Source organism: Euprymna scolopes, chromosome 1 (assembly GCF_053919585.1).
Source record: "Euprymna scolopes isolate OS-2025 chromosome 1, ASM5391958v1, whole genome shotgun sequence".
In the NCBI taxonomy this organism is placed as follows: domain Eukaryota; kingdom Metazoa; phylum Mollusca; class Cephalopoda; order Sepiida; family Sepiolidae; genus Euprymna; species Euprymna scolopes.
This window is the reverse complement of record NC_136482.1, coordinates 169,857,544-169,873,003: the sequence shown is the minus strand read 5'-3', so window position 1 is coordinate 169,873,003 and position 15,460 is coordinate 169,857,544. Positions and strand designations below refer to the sequence as shown.

The window sequence follows — 15,460 nt, the reverse complement described above, 5'->3', positions numbered from 1 at the left end:
GATTTTTTTTTTTTTTTTTAAATAATTTCCCATCTCCATTCTGTTGTTAAAGCCAATCATGGCCTGAATGTCATGTTTTGGAGTGATAATAAACTCAGATAAATTTTTTTTTCTTTTACATGATTATTCCAAAATGGCCATCTTTCTAAACTTAAAACAAAACAAAAAAATCTTTATTTATACTTACATAAATGTATTATTTCAATAAAATCTAAACGTACTTGTACTTGTGTTACAGAGTTACGTTCTCAAATCAACAAATCTAATAAGATTAGTTGAATATTCATTTAATTTCTTCTAATTTTGTTTTTCATTTCATCTCAATATTTGAATTTTTTTTTTTTTTTTTTGACAAATGATTTGGTTCTTGTCTAGAATTTCTATTTTAAAAAAAAAACAAAAAGAAAAATCTGTATGACAAAATGAAAATATTGTTCCAAAAATTACATAAATTCATCAGGTAGCTTTATTTAAAAAAAAAAAAGATTCAAATTTTATGAATATCCATAGAGTTGCTGTCTCAACCGCTATTTTGGGAACAATTCTCTAGATACAAATGGGGGATAACTCAATAATTCATATTTATGCGATTTATGTTGTAATGCCTACTAATTCCCATTAATCGCTTAAAAATGTTTTTTTTTATAAAAATAAAACTACTTGCTCAATTTATGATTTTTGGAATTGATATTTTCATTTTTTCATCATATATATGTTTCTTTATTTTTTTTTCTTGTTAATATAGGGGAATTCTCGACAAGGACCAAATTATTTCTGTTATTTGATGATATTTCTGAGATGAGATTATTATTTACATTTTTTGCTCTATCTTATTCATAAAGTTTTGCTTGTTGTAACAACCTTTTTTTAGTGGATTTATTGAAAGGCTTAGTTTGAAATTCTTAGAATGTTACCAATCACAATAAAAGATAGTTCAAGGTCAGAAACCATAACGGATGAAACCTTAGATATATAATACAACTCAGACAAGACCAATAGTTTAAAACAATTGAATAATTTATATTTTTACACAAACAGTTCACATGTTTAGTAACTCCGGTTAATGTGTTAACAAGAAATGTTTACATTTTTATACAGATTATCTTAAAATAAAGATTATCATAAATTCTCTTCATTGTACTGTTATTACAATAATAAATTTCTTATTTTTCCAGTTTAATTTTGTTTGATAATTTTTTAAAGACTTTTTTGTGCTTGTGCTAAATTTATTTTATCAGTTATCTCCCTTGAAGTGCTCTTTTTGTTCAAGTACTATTTTTGTTGCCTTCAATTCCTACGTTAGATCATTAAACTTTATTGGGGTGAGGTATGGGCATGCATATTTATGGGTTCCCTATGGTGACAAATAACCTTGTATGGGTATAACTTTTAAATCCTTTTTACATGAAAATGTTAAATGATTAAAATATATAACATTTTTAATGCTTTAGTATTAAATTTAAGAAAAAATTTCATGGAATTTTAGAGTGCAAGGAATCCACTTATGAAGTCTTTAAGCTTAGAGGTGTCAATAAATGTGGTAATCTGACTCTTGACGAGGATGTTATTAAAGAATATATAAAAGATTATAACCAAATCTAATCACTTAATTTTATTGTTTGATTTATTTTAATAAAACATTAAAAAATAAAACCAGTTGTTCAGGTTCAACATATCAAAATTTATCGAGAGACAAAATTCTTACATTTAAAAAAATTTTTTTTTCAATTTTTTTACTGTTTATTCACTCCAAACAAGGCACAATGCCACAAAGTCATAAGAGGCTACTATTTTGGACCAGATTTGCTTTTATCAAAATTTTCTAAATCAAAACTTTGTATAGACAAAAGGAAAAAAAAGAATGAATATGCTTTAAATAACTTTTGGAGAAATGTTTAAATATTTTTTTTTGGTACTTGTACAGTTTAATCAAGACATTAAAAAATGAAAATATCAACAAAAAGCTTATATTGTATGTATCCGTTATCGAAGGAAGTTCTCCCCAAAATAATTTCATCAAGTTTGTTTTTTCACTGTAAAAAAAAAAAAAAAAATTGTTTATATCGAGCAAATTCGTTCGATTTTTAGGAAGAAAAGCTAGTATTAAAGATGGGGAGGGAGTGTCAGCGCTTTAAATTGAGTTATCTCCCCGTGGCGTGTTCCAAAATAAAATAATTCAAAGATGTCTACCTTCAACATGCTGTCATAAAAACGTTTTTCCGTTGTAAAAAAAAATAAAAAAAAAAAAAAAAAAATACTTGATCAAATCAAGTGAAATTTGTTTTAGAGATCTTCAGTTCAAAACGGATATGTACAATATAACCTTTTTGATATTTTCATTTTTAATGTCTTTATTTAACTGTACAAGTACCTTTGTTTTTTGTTTTTTTTCAAAATAAATCAATTTTTGTCAAATATAAAAAAATATACTTGAAAATACTTTGCATCATTGGAGATATTTACTAATGAAATTTAAAATATTAAAACTTACTTCGACCTACATCCATGGAATTTTCTGATCTGAAGAAATAAGTATAATCCATTAATTGCAAGTAGTTTTAAATATTTGATTTCATAGGTATTCTTCTCTTTTCTTTTATGGAGCAAATAAACAAAATATTTTTATCTTTAATCTGAAAACCAGCTTTTATCGTAAAGTATTTTAAACTAGGCAGGTCTGTAAAAATGTAAGATTTACGAAACATCTTTGTAGCCCTGTTACTAAGACTTCTCCAAAAATAAGTTTTAGATATACAATAAATTGTAAACTTACATAAATATTTTAGGTAGATATTTAGAATTTCACTTATTTAAATAAAATAAAAAAAATCTTTGTGTACATACTTGTTATGGAATGAACATGTCATATTAAAAAAAAAATCCTGTAAATTGATCAAGTAGTTTATTTATATATATATATATATATATATATATGAGAAAATTTTATGATTTTTAGCGATTAAGTATTTTTAAAACCATTAATAATCACTTATGGAGAAATAAATAAATCTTATTAGTTGAATCGAGTTGTCTGCTCTTGAATTTAAATGCACTCTAAACATATGGCGACTGGTTACTTGCTCTCAACCGGCAAGTCATTTCTTAAATATTTTTCTTAAACAAAAAAAAAACAAAAAACTATTTTATCAATTCGTAATTTTTGGAATACGACATCTTTGTTTTGTGATGGGCATGTACATCATATTTTTCTGCACTTTCTATATATTAGTTTTTCTAAATAAGCAATGTGTAAAAAAAAAAAAAAAAAAAAAAAAAAAAAAAAGCACCATCTTTTATTTCCTGTGCCACAGAAGGACAAATTAAATTCTCTTTGGACATATTTTTAAGTGAAGAGCTGTGTTGCAATAAATGAAGTTTGGTTATCATATACATTATTACTATTAATAATAAAAGAAATTCTTTAACACTCCGTCTCATTTTTCTCTTTTCTGATTTATTCTTTTGATTTTTTTTTTTTTTACCCACCGCCCATAAATTTTATTCATTTTTTTTTTTTGTGTGTGTGATTGATTAAAATTTTATTTAAAACAATTTTTTTTTATTTTAAACAAAACATTATGGTTTTGAAACATTTTTTAAAAGAAAGAAAACATAAAATATATATTGTTCTTATGTGAAGAATTACATTTTTTTTTCTAAGTCTTTTTTTCTTTTCTGAAACAATTATATATATATATCTATATAAGATGTTTACATGGGGAAAGACCTGAGAAATATATTTTTGGGGTTCATGTTACATTTATAAAAAAATAAATAAAATTGTATTACAAATATTTCTTTAAATAAAATACTAATTCATAATTTGCTGTCATTGTTTTCAATCCATTGGACATCAGTTTGCTTAGATAATGTCACACCAAATATCCATAACCAGGCATTAGTTCCTGTGAAATTAGCAAAAAAAAAAAAAAAAAAAAAAAAAAATTTGGAACCATTAATCATGATCAGTTCTTCTGTTGTCGATTTGTCACTTTTTCCATCAAATGAGAAAATTATAAGCAAATGCTACTGGAAGGATGATCTTTCCTTTGGAGATAATAAAAAAGAAAAGCATTTGGATGACTCCTGGTTGTCTAAGGTTCTTGCCCAGAAATACCCCTATGTTAAAAAAACAAAAATAAATAAAAATCTCTGATGTATGTACCCATGATAAAATATATCATTCTTAAAATCATGTAAATTGATCAAGTAACTTTAGTTTTATTTAAGAAAAAAATAATAAAATAAAATTGAGTGCCTGCTATTGTGAAGAAAAAAAAAAACAAAAAAAAACAGAGGGGAGATAACTCAACAAAAATTCATATTTACATAGTAATGCCTATGAATTTAGTTAATTAATCACTTAATGCTTTTTATTGATTTAAAAAATTTTTTTTTTTTTATAAGAATAAATTTTGTCTCGGGTATGTACGTTAGATTTTTTTAATTTATTTTTTTTAATATAGAGGAAATTTTAGACAAGAATCAAAATGCATTTGGATAACTCCTGTTAATTGTCTATTTATTTTATAAATATAAGCAAAAGAAAAATTTTTTTTTTTCAATATTTTTATTTATTTAAAAATTTAATTTCTTCTGTACAAATATAATTTTGTTCATGATTAAAACTTGAAAAAAAAAAAAAAAAAAAAATTGAAAGGAAATATTTATTCGTCATCGTGATGTGTCCCCAAGTTGATTAATAATTCATGAACATTCATTTCGGCTTTGTTGAAACCCATGATAGGGATCATTGCAGATGACATGCTGTTGTAGATCTGTGGAAAGAGAAGTTCTTGGGTTGCCAACAACTGCTTCATTCGATGACGTTCCTGTGAGTAAAAAGAAATTAAAAATATTTCATCACAACAGATTTTTAAGAAATAGTTAAGAGACACTATAATAAAACTTTGAAAGATGATCTTTTCACCAACATTCATCAGAGAAATTTAAAATTTAACATCCATTCTGCTTGTTCCTTCCTTAGTTAGTCCGTACATTATGCTTTGAAAAAGGTCAAATACAATTTTTAAAAGCCAAACTGCGTCACAAAAGGCAATATTTGCAAAATTTAGTTTTAAAAACGTCAATCTGGCAACTCTGGACAAGAATATGAGAGTGACCTCCTTTTAATATAGTCTCATTATCGAATATCAATGATAATTGTTGTAACAGTGTGAGAAAGGAACTCATAATTTTGACAGGCAGTCATTCTTTAAAAAAAAAAAAGTTAGCAAAACGTTACGTTAAAAAAACAAAAACGGCAAAAAAAAAAAAAAAATAAATAAATAAATAAAAGAAAAGTACAGTCTGCCAAAAGGTGCTGGACTGAAGGAGTAAATTAAAGATATTCTCTTACAATGTGATTTTATTATTTGTATTGAACTATGTAGCACAATATAACTTTCTGAGTATTTATTAATAATTATTAATTTATCTTATTTGTTCAGTTATATATTTAAAATACAATGGACATTATTTTCATAAAAATGTTAATAAACTCATTTGTTGCATGTTATTGGTTTTTCTGTCTAAAATCCTAATTTCTTTTACACTATCCAGAAAAATATCAGCTTCATCAAAACATTTGTTGATTAAATATATTTCTTAATTTGTGGAATTTCCACGGGTCCTGCCAATTTATAGTGTTATGTGACACAAGGAGGTAATTTACTCGTGCAAAAAAAACCAAAAAAAAAAACCCTAATAGCTTATTAACAAGAACTGATTGGTATCAAATGTTGACTAGTGGTATTAGTTAAATAAAGCAACAAAATAGATGGAATTTCGAACGGAACCCTTTATTTACTTCATGAGGGTAGCATGCTCTTGTTCTGTCAGCCATGACTGGATAAAAGTCCTAAGTAATTTACAATTGTATTTTTGGTCACCCACACTGAGAATTGAACCTTTAACCTTCAGGAGAATATCACTTTTACAGCTGATTTTTCCAAGTACTCTAACCACTGCGCCATGGGTCCTTGCGAGTTTGACAGAAACATTCCCGAGTTCGGCAAGATACACCTGAAGAAAGTTGGAGATTACATTGATCGAAATGTTGTGAAAATCACATTCAAGATGAGAACAGTAGTCCAATGAATCCAAATAATCTGAATAACCAATCCTCATCTAAAAAATATTCAGAAACGTCGGTTTTTTAAATAAATCTTTTTAAGCAAAAATAATATTATGTACTTAATTGTCATGCCGATACTTATTGGATGAATTTTTGTACAAAAGATATCTAAGAACACTGCCAGACATATAAATTAGCTTTGTGTGAAATTTGCAAAAGATAGGCTCAGCTGTTTCAGAACTTATGAGGAGGGAACTCACACAAAATATAATAGTCAAGATATCAGTGATAGAAGTATGAACTCCAAATTTAGTGTACAGTCATGTTTAGAATAGCAATTTGTGTACAATGAATTGTTTCAAATAGATATTGTGTTTTAACATTATATAGACTAAAAACGGTTGTAATGCTGTGAAACTAGAACGGTGAAATCTTTGTTCATTTTTTTCCCCTTTTAGAATTGATGTTTGTCTGAATAATCTTAGGTTATTACAAAAATATCTGTTCGAAAATATACCAGAAAATGAGTACCATTATTTTCTCAACAGCAGGGTGCAAATACTGCAGGTCTCATACTTAACAAAGTTCAGAGATCTGTGCAGTATTTTCGTTGTTTCCTAGACAAATTTGAAGAAATCGACCAGATTAAAATTTGACTACATTGTGTCTTTTTTAGATGTTTTTTCTTGCAAGGTAAACCCAAGAGGTGGGGAATCGCCCATTTTCAAATTATGTACAAGTATTCATACCAATCCAGCATTGCATAAGTTGCTTTCATTTTTGTTTCATTTCTTGTTTTCTTTTTAAATTGTATAAAATGTTTTTTTTTGTTTTTTTACACTCTTAAATTTATAAATAATACAAAGCTAAGATCTATTTTCAAGATCCTTAACTATTTTTGTAATTGACATCATCAATTCTTTTCATTAGTTTACTTTTCATTGTGCATTTCCTAATTTGAGCCTTATATTCAAATTCAGTTTTGAAAAAGGAAAAAAAAAAAAAAAACCCCGGAGAGTTCTAATTGTAACAAAAGGGAGGTAAATATTTTCTGAAAACTGAAAATCTTTGGCCAATTTAGCAAAACTTAATTTTCACTAATTGTCTTCAAAAACTGTTTTCATTAATAACCAATTTTCTACCTGATCGTTTTTCATAATTTTTGGATATGTTCATTATTGCGACATGACAATTAAGTAGATAACATTGGTTTTACTTAAAATTCAATATTTTGATTTTCACTATTATAATAAAGAACCTAAATCTCTAATGCATATCTATTTTTATTGTATTTTACCCATAGCCAGCACAGGGTTCATTCCTGGATTGGAATTCAATTTGTCAATTTTTTTTCTGAGTGAAAGGAATTGGAAAGCACTGTTTTTCAGATAAAAGCTCTTTTTTTCTTTTAACTAAATGAGCGGCAAAACCTCTCCCTTTGTTTCACTGCTGCAATTAAAACATACAAAAGAAGGGGAGGTAACTTACTGACACCTTTTTTCATTTTCAAACCATGAAGTGTGTTTGGAAGCCATCAAGTGTGTGTGTGTGATGAGCTGAATAAACTTACTAAAAAATACTATTAAAAATTGTATGTATTTTTAAACACGTACAAATGATTCCTATTGTAGTGTCTCTCTCCTTTTTATTTTTTAAAGAAAGAGCTATTGGTTCCCTTTCATACTCCACCATTTAAAAAAAATGTGGGAGAGAGATGAAAAAGCAGCACTAAAATTATCAGAATGGTTAACACTTTGAATAACATCACTATTTACTTAAATCCTAAAGAAGCAACCAATTACAAAAATTATTAAAAATATATATATATTTTTTTTTTTTACCTTCGGGGCTTCAAAACAAGCAGGACAATTTTCATTGATAACAGGAAGACGACACTGAAACCAAAAACATGAAAGATTGAAGATTAATGATTTTAAACAACAGCAAAAAATGATTCTTTTTATCTTTCAAGAAGTTTTACGTCAAGGATGTGAGTTCATATATAAACTTTGATTTAATTTGAATAAAATAAAATATGCATCAAATGCGCTTGAAAGCCAAATCACAACGTAATATGAGAAAAAGAAATAAATATTTAACTTGTTTGAAATTTATAACAAATATATTTCGGAGGTATACTCCATCTTCAGTTTTTTTTTTTTTTCTTTTCTTCTTCTTTGCCATGTTATAAAGTTGGAGAAAGAAAAGTCTGTTTGTAAAAAGCCGCGCGTTGTATCCAGCGTTTGTATTTTGAAATGTTTGAACTGTGCGTAGGCAAAGCAAGAATAACATCAAGGATATGAGTTCATATAGAAACGTTGATTTAATTTGAATTTCAAGAAGTTGTCTTTTTTTTTTATTGATTTCTCATAAGAGAAAAATGACTTTTAAAAAATTATGTTGAATATCATCAATTATATATATATATATATATATATATACTTCATTTACTCACAGCCTAGAGTGGATGAAACGCCAAATATTCAGTGTAGCTTAATCGCCATATATATTTTATAAATTACTATATATATATATATAAGTAGATGTATGTATGTGTGTGTATCTGTGTGAAAATATTTAAACGATAAATTCTTAAACTACTGGTCACATAACACCAAAATTAACAGCAAATAATAATCATAAACCAAAAATCTTTGTTTGGCTCGACGAATAACTCATACAGAAATATGTTTACAAGTTGAAATGCAAAATGCTCATTTCAACTTGCCGATATATTTCTATTACTTTTGCGCATGCGCAAATTCATTCATAGCTTGAAGTGGTTTAATTTTAAATCTTTTTTATCTATCTGTTGATAGCTCAAAGAGTAGGAAACGTGGCTGGAGCACTAAATATTTTGGTTTTAGCTGTCATATTTTTTTAACTTTTGAAATCAGTACTATATATTAGGTGCAATATAATATTCAACAGAGAATTGGCTCTCTGTAATAATAAATATAAAATCTGCATGATATTTCATATATATTTAAGCATATTTTACAACCAGTCAAGGCTGAGCATCCCTCTGCTAATTGAAAAATAAAGATAGAAATGCTTTCTTTACTTCTCCGTATTGATAAGTGTAGTTAAAGGCAAAAATGAAAATACCTTGCTCGCAAATGTCCGTAGATCTTTTTCCCTTACATGGACCAACGGTCGAATAACATTCAAGTCACCTTCTCTGAAAAAAAAAAAAAGTAAATAAAAAACGTTATTCAATATTATTATAAACATAGGAGTGCTAAAATGGTCACAGATGTGTAAATGAGAAATATTTTAAGCCTGGTTTTATTTTGAAAATATGCAGCATTCTGTATGTTAAAATATTTTTGATTATAATGATTTCGACGATCGTTTTTATAACCACAGTTCTAATAATCAACCAATCAGAAGCTTCAAAAGTATGTCGAATTTTGGATTCAATCAGTTCACCGTCAGCCTCTGTCTCGAAACTGCATTGATTCTTCACCGCCATTTTTGTTACTAGGAATTACTTAACACTTGAAATCGTGACTGCATTGATTCTTCGCCGATTTGATTTACTGCCACCATCTTTGTTCAACATAATGTCTCAACACTTAACACTGTATTTCACAAGAAAATAGTTTGGTATTCTGGTAAAATCAAGTAATTGCTGGTCCCCAAGATGCTAGGTCAATGGTACCAAACTGATGTGCCTGCTCCAAATGCTAACTCAGATGATATATATTTTTTTTGCAGTGCTTAACGAAAAAAAAAAAAGCATACAAATTCATGAAATTAATCGTACACCACAAAAAAGGATAGGCAAACAATTTTTATTGATATTTTATCCTGGATTTAAGATGAGAGTTAAGGAAGTGCATGATCTTTTTATGAGTTTTAACGCTTACATCTTGACGTGAATGTCAGTGTGGAACAATTTTCTACTCAGAACTACGTAACAATATTGATGCAAATGCTTCTGTGTTGTGGGTTAAAATCTGAGTTGAAAATCCATTTTAAACAAGAAAAAAAAAATTTTAACTTCAAAGTCATAAAAATACATACTCTTCTTTAACCAAACCACTAACCCTAAGTATGAGCAACAATACATAATAAATCTATTGCAGTCTATCAGCCTTATGTTTTTTTAATGGTGGATGCTCTGACGAACTACAAGCCTTTGTACCACCTCGACGAAAATACCCCTGACAAGCAGCGAAGTCCCATCCCTATACAGTTGAGATCCCTAGATGTAAGAAAGCCTTTTACTCTAATAGCTTCTTCCCCAGAACTGCAGGACTTTAGAATTCCCTTCCGGTTTCCTGCTTCCCCAACTGTACTGACATGCAGAAGTTCAAGTGTAATGTGAACAGACATCTTGCTGCTAAACTCCTTACATAGTACCCCTAAAACTTAGGTCCCTGATAGTAGCCCCCTACATGAAAGTGGCAATGTGCCTTGTTTGGGGTGAAAATGTAATAAAAAAAAAAATTTTTTTACTGAGCTGGTATACTTTTCCACAAAAAACTATACATAAAATGATATGTGACGTAGCATATTTTTGGTCAGCAATTTCATACCACAATTTTGACTCCTAGGCTTTTTGGAGATAGATACTCATAAGGATATATAGGTAATTGGATAAGTATATTTAATTTTGATCAAAGGTGGTACAATAATATTGTGGGGTCTGGTGTGCACCAAAAATAGAGTAGAACAATAAACTTGTTGCCCTAAAAAACAAAAAAAACAAAACAAAAAAAAAACACTGCAGCGTTATTTAAAAACTTTTCTTGAAAAAAATCAATTCAGGTAATTTGATTACGAAGTAAAGCAGACACTTATTCTATGTAGCCGACTTCAGCCTCAATCACCGCCTCAATAAAGGTTTGGAACTGAGAGCATGCTTTTTCCACAAGCGCCGGCGGGAGCTTGGCAAATACTTGGTGGATGGCGGCAATCAGACTGGCTTTTATGCTGTGGGAGGTAATGTTGGTGATGTTCTCGACGTATGACCAAACAAAGTAGTCCAGCGGGTTCAGGTCGGGGGAGGAGGGAGGGACAATGAGAGAAGGGTACAAAGTCATAGCACTCCTTCTGAAGCCAAGCCTTAATCTCTTTGAACTTGCTGGCTGGCGCCAACTCCTATTGCCACATCCAGGGTCTGCCAGCAACCATCTGATTGGACCAAGAGATCATCACATTGTTCTGCACATCCAGGTATACTTTGGTATTGACTTTCAAGCCAACTTCAAAGATGTGAGGTGGTATGATGTGGCTCTCACTTGAAACCACACCAAAGATCATAACCGTAGCTGGAAACTTTGTTTTCATAACTCTGGGTACATCCCTCAAGTGCTCAACCATCCGGTTTTGAATTTTGAGTGTGCTAGTAATGGTTCTGTTGTTATAACTTGGATTAGTAGAGAGCATGAGTTGTACAACGGCGCATCTCTGATCTCGCTCATTGAACACTGTGTCACTTTCAGACATGATAAAAGGCTCCTATCGCTCTTAAGGTTTGTGCACAACTGACCAACTAATAGATGGTCTGGAACAAGAAAAACAGTTTTCATCAAATGGAAATGGAATCATGTCGTCTTAGCCAGTTAACTTGGAATCTACAACCAAGTAAAAGAGAAGCATTCCATTTTTAAGAAAGACAACGATTTATTTATCTCTTGGTGAAACAGTGAAAAATCTGAAATAAAAAATATGAAACAAACGGATATGACGAAGAAGAAGAAGAAATAATTAAACATTGAGGATAGGAAAAGGGACATAAGAGGAAAGAAAAAGGGGGACTAATGCAACAAGTAAGAAAGCTAGAAAAGTAGAAAGAAGATATACTGTGACAAAGAATTACCACATTAAAGAAATAGCAAATCCAGCCAGTTTTAAGGGAAGATATCGTCGAAGACTAGACAAGTAGATTCAACTGAAACAAACAACGAAGAAACGGAAATAAATGTAACAAAGTTACGCGTGTCTGGCTAAAATTGCCCAGATAGTATATTTTAGACAAGGAAAACGTCAGCATATACAAGGGACATTCCAAAAGTAATGCCTCCTATTTTTTTTTTGCTCGAATGAATCAGAGGAGATTGCAAATTGCATTGTCATGATGACTGAACTTATGCATTCATGACCTGAAAGTTTCATCTCTCTGTTGCAGATATTGATAGTGTGAGACTAGAAGCAGAGATGTGTCATTGAATTTCTGGCAAAATTGCATTGAGAATGGTGGTGACTATGTAGAAAAATAAATTCTGGAGCACAAAAGGTCACTCGTTTTAATGGTACTACTCTTGTCTTCGTAGCTCTTCAACTTTTGGAAATATTCATATTACACTTTATCTAATGGAAAGAATATAGCATCGAGTAACAACTTATTTAATTCATTGGCAATGAATATTGAAAAATTAAATCATTTTAGTAATAAAATTGAAATATTAAAATTTAAATTGATATTATTCTTGATTCTTCTTCTCATCTCCGATTTTCCATTTGAACTTCTCTCATTATTTTATCGGCCAATCAAAACAAGCGATTTATTTTACCCCGGTGGTATGACATCAGATTTACCTGACGATGAATTAAGTACATCAACATATAAGTGTGAATGGGATCATTGGCCAAAGTAAAAACTAGAACTTACTTCACTTTGTAATGAGCTTTCATTGTCCGTAGACTTCCGTTGTGAAAAAATGACATCAAGAAACTGAAAGATAAACAGCAAAGAACATTTCAATTTCTATAAAGGAAAAATATTAAGGCTTACAAGATGATTTCTCATCGGTAATATTTTAAGCGCTTCCGTTCAGTCTCGAAAGACAATGGATAGGGGCAGTTGTGCGTATAATTGTGAGGCAAGGGCCGCACAATTCCCAATCGTATAATTCCGAGGCAAGGGCCGCAAAATCTTCTGAATCGGCACTGCTTGAGTCCAGTGGCAAGGAGAAGTCCAGGACAATTGGAAACAACGCAGAAGCAAGCAGAGAGCACATACAGCACCTAGAATTCCAAAATGGTCACCCATTTTTGTACTGACCAAGTTCAACATTGCTTAACTTTGGTGATCTAATGTGAACTGGTGTGTCAATGTAATTATGATGTATATTGATGATATTAAGGACTAATCAAAACTAAACTATATTTTTTTTGGGGGGGGGAATCGCTCCAGACAAGTCATGAAGCCATTTGATATACGGTGCTAAACTTGTGGCCCGCTTTTCCTACTGACTGTGTTATAGATTCGGCTTTTTCAAAACTAAGGCCTATAGACATCTTCTCTTTTTGTGATAATAATTTTTCATTCTTGATAGTTCCTTGCATTAAATGGCTTCACGCCTTATCTGGAGCGATTTCCATAAAAAAGAAAAAGTTTGTATAATTGAATATTTCTGGTCGATAGTCAACACTAGCTATCATACATCCACGTTCAACAGAAATTGTAATCATTGTACAAATAACAAGCTGAGCCCCACCCCACCCCAACAAGTAAAAAATTTACTTTCACCATGACTAATATTTGCACAAAATTTCAAAATATCCTAGGCATGGTTATTGATAAAAGTGCAAACAAATGAACGATTTGGAGGCAATTCTTCCAAAACGTCTGTATTTTCAATCACTTTTAACACGTCATAACATGTGTAAACTTAATCGCTAAGTGAAATTGCACAATATAAACTGTTACCAAGCATAAAAGATGGATACTTAAACACGAATCAAATTAATAAAAAAAAAAAAAATGAAAAACTTGTTTACCTTTCAGCCAAATCATCCAAATGTTGCCCAAGGGCAATGACATTGTATTTTTCACGGCGTGCACATGCATAGATACGACCCCGCTTCATGCGACTGCAAAAACTGCAGATTGATTCACATTTATAGGGAAGGTTGGAAGCAGTTTCTAAAATACCTGAAAAATAAAAATCGTGTATTATTTTCTATTTTTCTTCCATATGATAAAGCTGGTCTTTGTTGATTTTTGTTATCGATAGTTTTCTTTCGATAAAATCAATATTTGTTTCTTGTATATCAGTTTTTCACAGTGTCATAAATCAAAATGAATCTCAATGTTTGTGACGGCATGTGATTTTAAGACTGAGTAAATATACTATACTATCTTTTTATTTTATATGAGGGGGAGTTCCAAAAGTAATGCCTCCTATTTTTTATTCCATCCAAATGAACTAGAGGGGAGATTGCAAATTTCATTGTTATGATGACTGAACTTATGCATTCATGACTTTAAAATTGCATCTCTCTGTAGCAGATATTGATGGTGTGAGACTCTAAGAAAGCAACCTTTGTCACGGATGTAGGTCAGAAACAGAGATGCGTTATTGAATTCCTGATAAAAATGCATTGAGAATGGTGGTGACTATGTAGAAAAATAACTTCTGGAACACAAAAGGTCGCTAGTTTTAATAATACCACTCCAGTAACTTTTCTAATGCATAAATAAAAGCGATTTGTCTATGCACATGTCTGCTTAAAATTGTCCACATAGTATATCATAGACAAAGAAAATATTAGCATATACAAGGGGCATTCCAAAAGTAATGCCTCCTATTTTTTATTCCGCCAAAATGGATCAGAGGAGATTTCAAGTTGCATTGTTATGATGACTGAACTTATGCATTCATGACCTGAAAATTTCATCTCTTTGTTGCAGATATTGATGATCTGAAACTCTAAGAAAGCAACCGCCCCGTCATGGACGTGTATCAGAAGCAGAGATGTGCCATAGAATTCCTGGCAAAAGTGCCTTGAGAATGATGGTGACAATGTAGAAAAATAAATTCTGGAACACAAAAGGTTGCTCTTTCAATAATACCATTCCCGTCTTTGTAGTCTTCAAATTTCCGATTTAAAAAAAAAAAAAAAAAAAAAAGTTTTTTTTTTAATAACCCTCGTATTTATAAAGATTTTTCATTTATTTGAAGCTTTTATTCCCAGTTATACACTGTTTAAATGGATCTTTTTTTTTTCTTCAATATCATAAAAACCACAATGACCAACTAAATGTGAATGACCATAGCTTAGATACTAATTGAGACAGCAAAATAAATTTAAGATAATTTTTTTATCATGCAACACTGACAATCCCTATCTTGCTATGATAGAGTTCAAAACAAGGTTCGAAACCTAGTAGGTGATGCCCTTTTCTCTTCCCTGCAACCTCTTTTGCACAGAAAAGATGTTGTGAAACTGTCTCTGCTCTATTGTTATTTTCATGGCAAGCAAGTGCTTTTCTGAGTTCCAATCTACGGTTCCCCCTTGCCAAACTTTCACAAAAAACACACGGCTACCTACAACCGCTATCAACAATTTCCCCCACTCTCTATCTCTGCCTAAATCTAAACGCAGATTCCATGAACAAAGCTTTTTTCCTAGAACTGCCCACCCGTG

At 30.3% G+C, this 15,460-nt stretch overlaps 2 protein-coding genes across 3 annotated transcripts in view; one reads left to right on the top strand and one right to left on the bottom strand.

Moving 5' to 3' along the window:
- LOC145277170 (mannose-1-phosphate guanylyltransferase catalytic subunit beta-like) overlaps window positions 1–14,865 on the top strand; it is a 66,889-nt gene extending 52,024 nt beyond the window's left edge. The window contains exon 11 of the transcript XR_013868119.1: window positions 14,724–14,865. The gene's annotated coding sequence lies outside the window, so the exon portion shown is untranslated. The remainder of the gene's footprint in view (window positions 1–14,723) is intronic.
- The window catches only part of LOC145277128 (uncharacterized), a 91,989-nt gene continuing 81,080 nt past the window's right edge, over window positions 4,552–15,460 (bottom strand). For both annotated transcript variants that reach the window (XM_080128771.1, XM_080128772.1), the window contains exons 21-25: window positions 13,811–13,964; window positions 12,699–12,761; window positions 9,185–9,257; window positions 7,918–7,971; window positions 4,552–4,832 (exon numbers count right to left, since the gene is read on the bottom strand). In XM_080128771.1, coding sequence (XP_079984897.1) covers window positions 4,668–4,832; window positions 7,918–7,971; window positions 9,185–9,257; window positions 12,699–12,761; window positions 13,811–13,964 — 509 coding nt within the window. In that variant the 3' untranslated portion in view covers window positions 4,552–4,667. The remainder of the gene's footprint in view (window positions 4,833–7,917; window positions 7,972–9,184; window positions 9,258–12,698; window positions 12,762–13,810; window positions 13,965–15,460) is intronic.